We start from the raw sequence: 7,858 nt of genomic DNA, 5'->3' as shown, positions 1-7,858 counted from the left end.
CCCCTCTCTCCCTCTCTCCCTCTCCCTCTCCCTCTCCCTCTCCCTCTCTCTCTCTCTCTCTCTCACACACACACACACACACAGAGAGAGAGAGAGAGAGAGAGAGAGAGACAGAGAGGTTTGTGTTTTGCATGTTAGAGAAGACATGAGGTTGAAGTATCTGACTCTTGATTTAATTGACTTAACAAACATGATGATTTCCAGTTGCATCCATTTTCCTACAGATGTCTTGATTTCATTTTTATTTATGACTACATAAAATGCCATTGTGTATAGGTATGGTATCCATTTATTAAAAGATACCTAAGCTGATTGCATTTCCTGATAGCAGCAAACATGGATGTGCAAGTGTCTCTGGCATGTCAGTGTGTGTGGCGTGTCAGTGTGTGTGGCGTGTCATTGTGTGTGGCGTGTCAGTTTGTAATCCTTTAATTGTAGGTTCAAGAGTGACAGTCATAATTTATATTTTGAATATTTTGAAGAACCCCCATACTGATTTCCGTGGTGGCTTCTCATGCTTACTACTTTGTAAATGTATTCTCTGTTTTAATTGCTATCTTTTTTGGTTTCATTACAGATCAATGTGAGAGTAACTACAATGGATGCTGAGCTAGAATTTGCCATTCAGCCCAATACAACTGGCAAACAACTTTTTGACCAGGTATCATTTCATCCCACAAAACATGTAACTTGTGTGTTGTGGGGTATGTATGTGTTTGGTGGGGTGAACATGCTAAGGCCAAAGGAGATAAATCACTTTTGCCCGATCGTATTGAGACAGTGTCTGTCATTAACCCTGGAGTAAGGCTGGTGGATAAGCAAACCATAGCAGTCATAGTGTTTCTACCCCTTACTGTACTGGTGTTACAGGTGTGAATGGCCAGGTCCAGCTTGTTATCATGGGCTTAGAACCTGAGCTCATGCCCACATATGTTAGCAGCAAGCACTGTTAACGAGTGAGTGAGCCATCTCTCCAAGACCAAGAGATGTAACTTTGATACCATCATCTGTGAGCTATTGCGTACATCTTATGTTTTCCATACCTTCCTTGATAATCCAACCATGCAGTGCTTGGAATTTTGGCAGTACATATTCAGGTTCTTTGAATAGCTATAGGGATATTTATATATAATCACTTCTACTTTTATGGGATTTTTTTTAGTGAATTTTAAAAACATACATAAAAGCCTAAAAGGGGCTAGCAATATGCTCAGCTGGCAAAGGTGCCTGCTGCCAAGCCCAGTAGCTTGAGTTCAGTTCCCACAGCCCCTATAGTGGGAGGAGAGAACTAATGCCTGATAATTGTCCTTTGACTTCAACATGTGTGTTGTTATTTGGGCTCAAGAGAAATGTTTACCATAAAGGCATGATAAATGAATAGATAGATAGATGTAGACTCGTGAAACTTAGGGCATGGTGCAGGAATTGTTTCCGCTCAGTAATGGTAGAACATTGAAGCTACCAGACTTTGTCCCCAAAGTGATGTGCCTTGCCCTAGGTACCGGTAGGGCACTTGGCGAGAATCAAATAGAACCAGGCTTAGCACATGTGTTCTGCTCGCCTTGAGACTGCTGTTTGTTTGTTGAGGCTATGATGTGAGCAAACAAAGTGAAGATAGAAAATCCTGAGTCATAATAATGATAATAAATAATAATAATAATGATGTAACAGGATTGAGAATAGAAAACCTCAACTGTTGTTTTCGGAATTGTTCTTTGAACATGTTGGAAAGACTGTTAAAGGAAAGAAAGCCCTTGTCTGTTGCACTTCTACCTGTGATGTGGTTTGTCCTTGAGATCTGTAACATCAAGTGTTATCACAGTGTGAATGTTGAACTGAATTTATCTGTTTTACAGGTTGTAAAAACAGTTGGTTTACGTGAGGTCTGGTTTTTTGGGCTGCAATATGTAGACAGCAAAGGATATTCTACATGGCTAAAACTGAATAAAAAGGTAAGATTTGTATAATACCATTAATTTGGTGTTTATTAATCTGTGCTGAAAAGGCACCTGACTAACTCCAGGCCTCCTGTTGCAGTTGTCTGTCTTAATCATTACTTATGACGTTTAATTCATTGAAGCACCATCAACAGCCCCCCCCACCCCCCCACCCCCCCCACACGCCACCACCACACACACTGTGTGGGCTGAGCATGTGAGAAATAGAACTGTGAAGCTGGCGTTACATGTGTGAAAACTGAGCACACATCTGTAAATGTCTGCAGAATGAGCTCGGGCACACAAAGCAGTCAGTCCAGCTCCCAGAGCAGCTGGCAGCTTCAGGCCTTACAGCAGCTTTCTTAGCACCTGTGTTTGTCTACAGACTTATCACCTTACATAGCATTACTGCATAGTTTCTTCCAAGAAGAATATGATATAACTATATTTATTTGCAGTGAATTAAGTTTTGTTGATTATACTTGAAATTACTATTCTAGGTAACACAGCAAGATGTTAAAAAAGAAAATCCTTTACAGTTCAAGTTTAGAGCTAAATTCTTTCCTGAAGATGTTTCTGAGGAATTGATTCAAGAAATAACACAGAGACTTTTCTTCTTGCAAGTTAAAGAAGCCATCTTAAATGATGAGATATATTGCCCACCAGAAACTGCAGTTCTTTTGGCTTCGTATGCTGTTCAAGCCAAGTATGGAGATTATAATAAAGAGATTCACAAACCAGGCTATCTGGCTAATGACAGACTCTTACCACAGCGGTAAGTAAATCATGACTTTATTTAATATTCTCTAATGTTATATTCTAGAAATGTATGCCAAGTTTCTTTAAAAGATTTTTAAGTTGCAAGGTGGATCATAGACTGTGTTTTTTTAAAGCTCATGACCTACAACACAGATTTATGTGTTGTGTAACTCTGTTCTACTGTGTTCAATGCCTATAGGATATGCAACAGAAGGAGGTTATGATTTGGTCTTTAGGGAAGGATGATTGCCATTTGTAAACATTGGAACACACACAGATAGATGTGTAATAAACACTGTGAGAATATTAAGTGGCAAGGACTTTTTCTTCCATGGAAGGACGTTTTCTGTAGTTTACAAAGAATTTAAACAAGGTGTTGATGGTATAGTCTGCAGTACCTTTGTAACATTCAAAGCCCTGCATGGGAAACAAATGGCTAAAGAATGAGGTTTGGGAACTAAGTCTAATCTGCTCCATGCTAGTTACATGACCTTAGGTTTGTAACCTCTAAGGATCCACTGTAAACATAAGGGGATAATTATTCTCTAACCTAAGGAGAATTCTAGTCAGTCTATGGTATTCATAGCACATTTTAAGTATATTGCTTTTTGCTGCTTTGGTGTTAAGGATAGAACAATAAGAATTCTCTGTGTGTTCACAGATGAAATAGAAAGGTTACTAGCGGAGAAGTGTGTGGAGCACATGTGATGCAGTTTGCCTTCTTTGGTGGCGTAGGGATTAGTATAGAATACAAATGGTCCTTGAACACAGTGACTAGCCTTTGTTGGCTTCAAATTCAGAACTGTTCTGCCTCAGTTTCTGAAGTACAGGAATGATAGATGTTCATGACTATACTTAGCTTAATATGTCTTTTTTTTAAATCAAAAATATTATCTCCATAAAATGACAATATTAAATTTACTCATAAAAATAGCATATATGAAGAATAAAGGGATAATCAGGACCGAAGAATTCTGTTTTCTCTCTGTTCCTTAATTTTCTGTTAGTAATGATATAGTCATTTTTTTTCTATTCAGAATATGAGTCATTTGAAACATTTGAGTTCTTCGTTAACTATATAATATCCATTTTAAAGCATGAATTAAGAGTAATTTAAGCTATCCCTAATAACATGATTTCTGTGACTTCCCAGCCAGGATCCTGACTTGGACAGTGGACACTGTGCTCTAGTCCATGTCTTTGATCCTCAGTTGTGGTTTTAGTTCTCTGCAGTGGTAGCGTGTGCATTGATTTGTATCATAGCTGTCACAGTCGAGCTACGAAAGGACCCTAGACTTTGAAAATACTTTGGTTTTTTAATTACAAAGCTATTAACTATATTTTTTTCCTTTTAGTGTTTTGGAACAACACAAACTGACCAAAGAACAGTGGGAGGAGAGAATACAGAACTGGCATGAGGAACACAGAGGGATGCTAAGGTATCTGGTGACTGATGGGTTTGTCTATATTTCTCTCCAGGTGAAAGCATTTTCATTTAAAAATCTCCTTGGGTTGGTGAGATTGGAGCAACCAGCAGCTAAAGGTGTCACCTGATGACCTAAGTGAATCCCTAGAGCCCAGGTGATGGGAGAGAACCAACTTCTGAGAGTTGTGTCCCCCCTTCTCTCTGTCTGTTCCTTAATTTTCTAGTAGTAATAGGAAGCCATTTTGAAACATTTGACTTTTTGTAAGCCATATAATATCCATTTTAAAGCATGAGCTAAAGTAATTTAAGCTATTTAAAACTGTTTTAGCCTTTCCTAGTAATATCTGGGACTTCAGTATTCAGTCAGGATAATGACTCCGACACAACCTACACATTTACTGTGGTTCACACATGCTATTGTTACCCTCCTCTACACACACACAAACACGCACGCACGCACGCACGCACGCACGCACGCACGCACGCACGCACACTCTCTATGGATAAAAAGGTTTGTGAAGACCAGGTCACACTTCCTAACCTCTGATGTGGTTGAATAAATATAAAGCACTAAATATTTTTAGTTGTATTTAATGTTTAGCTGTGTCTCCCTTAAAGTATTACATTGAGCTGTGTGTTAATAGGGAAGATTCGATGATGGAGTACTTGAAGATTGCACAAGATCTAGAGATGTATGGTGTCAACTACTTTGAAATCAAGAATAAGAAGGGTACAGAGCTGTGGCTGGGTGTTGATGCTCTAGGTCTGAATATTTATGAGCATGATGACAAGTAAGTAACTGGATGTGGGCGAGCTCGTTGTTCTCTGTGACCACTGGCTTTCAGACACGCACTGCTTGTGAAAGTTGTTGTTTCCATTGTCTTTACTGCTTTCTGTCCTTACAGTAAAGAATTAGTTAATTCCACGTTGAGTTTTGTTCTAGTACCTTGTAGTTTTGGAGTTTATTTCTGAGTCTGTTTATTAAATGAGAGGATGCGTCTGTATTTGCAGTGTGCTGCTTTGTCTCTTGTGAGCGAAATCTGGTAACAAGGCTCAGTCCAATACTCTGTTTACTAGGTAGATTTTTCTGGGGTAATTTTAGCAAAATGGCACATCTATGAAAACCTTTTATGGTTATTATTTTATATGATTTAATTAAATTTTCCTTTCAATGATAGCATCAGCTGTATCATGTGAGTTGAGATAGGCACTGAGAGTCTGGAGTTCTTAAAATTGGTCATTCACATAACCAGTCCCAGTAGGCTGTGTATTTTCCCACTGTTTCCTGCCTTTAGTTTAAAGCAATATTCTTTTCCCCCACTAGGTTAACACCTAAAATTGGTTTTCCCTGGAGTGAAATCCGAAATATTTCATTTAATGACAAAAAATTCGTTATAAAGCCAATTGACAAAAAGGCACCTGTAAGTATATTTTGTCTATTAACTTTTATAAATTTCTGCTACTTTCTATGAAATCACTTGAAGGGCACTTATCACTTACGTTGTTTCTGAGTGATGCTCTCTTTCCATAGTTAAATTTTCCTTAGTAATGAAATGTTATTAAAAATATGAAGGTTTCCAGTTTTCTTAATCAGATGTAAGAATTTTAACTGATTTAATTGTAACGTAGATAATGGTATTAGAAGGGTATTAACAGTCGTTCTTAAGAAATAATTTAAGCATTTATTGATCATACAATGTAGTAGAGGTAACCCTTTTTAAATTAACTCTATAGTCTTGCACTCTGAAGTTTCTGTTTTTAATATCTGAGGCTTCCTTTTTATTGGGATAGATTTTTAAAGATTAGTGTTACATATACTTTAGTACCTTTGTTATCTAAAAGGTAAATATTTGAAGAACATTTCTAGATTAAAACAGCCATGGAGAAAGACTAGTTTTGGGTTGTAAGGATAGCTGTTTGTAGTTTCTTTGAATAAAAAAAAAAAGAATTAATGACATTTAGTTCAACTTTAAAGAAAAGATGAGGGGTAGAGGAATGAGGAAGCAGTTATGTTGGATTTATGTGAGGTTCCTAGTCCCTAGACTTTATGTGTAGTGACATCAGATTTCTACTTCATGTTGAAATTGAGTAGTTGTGAAGGATATTATCACTCTGAAAGATTTTAAAATAGAGTATTTTATTTTTAGGATTTTGTCTTCTATGCACCTCGTCTGAGAATCAATAAGCGAATTTTGGCCTTATGTATGGGAAACCATGAACTGTACATGCGAAGGAGAAAGCCTGATACTATTGAAGTACAACAGATGAAGGCTCAGGCCCGGGAAGAAAAACATCAGAAGCAGCTAGAAAGGTGTGCATGTGTACTGTTCATTTTTAGTTCTTGGGACAGGCCAGCTACAAGTTATAGACTGCTCAGGTTTATTGGTGTACTGTAATGTTCAACTTTGAGTACAGTTTTGGTAATGGGCCTGAGAGATATTTCCAAAAATAATTTAACTTTACATGTTACTGCAGAGACTTTATATTTTTAGTATGTTTATGTCCTCAAAATAGAACTAGGTTGAAATAACTACTTAGACACCCAAACTCTAATGAAAACATGTACTGACATAATTTGAGTAATTACAGAAAGCTTCCTGGGTAAAGTGTGGTTTGGATAGGATGTGGAAAGGCACGTTTGGAAGGGAAACCAGCATAAACGTGTGAGGAGATGAGAGTATGTTGGGTTTGCCTAAGGACCAAGAAGTGGAGCAGCTTTGTCCTTTTGAGCAGAGTGCAGAAAAGAGTACTTTACGATTTTATGTGGGAGATAAGAAAGGCCGAGCAACCCTAGGTGTGAGCAACCCTAGGTGTGAGCATGTGTTGTGAGGAGCTAGGTGTGAGCATGTGATGTGAGGAGCTAGGTGTGAGCATGTGATGTGAGGAGCTAGGTGTGAGCATGTGATGTGAGGAACTAGGTGTGAGCATGTGATGTGAGGAGCTAGGTGTGAGCATGTGATGTGAGGAGCTAGGTGTGAGCATGTGATGTGAGGAGCTAGGTGCTGTAGTGGTCAGGTATGTCTGCAGGGGTAAGGTGTGAGATGCACATTTCAGCAAGGCTGCACAGTCAGGCGAACTGTCTCCTGTGTACTTAGATTTTCAGTAATGAAACAATGTTTGGTCCCAGCTTGCTTGTAGTCATGTTCCTTACTATTTCTTTTTCTGTCTACGTATCTTCTCCATCTCTGTAGAAGAGCAAATGAAACACCAATAAGTAAAAGCTAAATGAAGCTAACACCTTTTCCTAAAAGGAGGGGCTGTATGTGCCAGACTGGGGCCCAGAAGATTCTAAGCACATGGGACAGGGTGTAGCCCTGTCTTGAGGCTTGCTTTGTACTGAGTCCTCAAGAAGGAAGCATCTTAGTGCTTGTCAGGAAGAAAGGCAGCTGCCTTGAGCTGTGGTAATACTAGACATGACAGTACAGAGGCCTTGGAGCAGTGGAATAGCCTAACAAACACCCTGGGTTGTAGACAGCATGCGGTAGAAAAGCAATTATTTGAAAACTGGTACTTGTGCTTCTACAAACAGCCTGAGGGGACACCGGCTTTTTAAGGGAAGGCTACTGTCTTTTGCCCAAGGAACATAGAGTATGTCAACTTGCCTTCTCATTTAGGTTTTTTTTTTTTTTTTTAAAGAGTTGTCTATTTATTTATTTGTTTTATGTATATGAGTGCTGTCACTCTCTTCAGACATACCAGAAGAAGGGATCAGATCCCATTACAGATGGTTGTGAGC

At 38.6% G+C, this 7,858-nt stretch overlaps 1 protein-coding gene across 2 annotated transcripts in view; it reads left to right on the top strand.

The window, feature by feature from the left end:
• The window catches only part of Rdx (radixin), a 51,822-nt gene that overhangs the window by 13,723 nt on the left and 30,241 nt on the right, over positions 1–7,858 (top strand). For both annotated transcript variants that reach the window (XM_028780217.1, XM_028780215.1), the window contains exons 3-9: positions 578–661; positions 1,857–1,952; positions 2,438–2,712; positions 4,052–4,135; positions 4,767–4,913; positions 5,447–5,543; positions 6,270–6,433. In XM_028780217.1, the coding sequence (XP_028636050.1) occupies positions 578–661; positions 1,857–1,952; positions 2,438–2,712; positions 4,052–4,135; positions 4,767–4,913; positions 5,447–5,543; positions 6,270–6,433 (947 nt within the window). The remainder of the gene's footprint in view (positions 1–577; positions 662–1,856; positions 1,953–2,437; positions 2,713–4,051; positions 4,136–4,766; positions 4,914–5,446; positions 5,544–6,269; positions 6,434–7,858) is intronic.

Source organism: Grammomys surdaster, unplaced genomic scaffold (assembly GCF_004785775.1).
Source record: "Grammomys surdaster isolate TR1022 unplaced genomic scaffold, NIH_TR_1.0 365, whole genome shotgun sequence".
Taxonomy (NCBI): Eukaryota; Metazoa; Chordata; class Mammalia; order Rodentia; family Muridae; genus Grammomys; species Grammomys surdaster.
The sequence above is the reverse complement of the archived record's forward strand: the minus strand, read 5'-3'. Positions and strand labels throughout refer to the sequence as shown.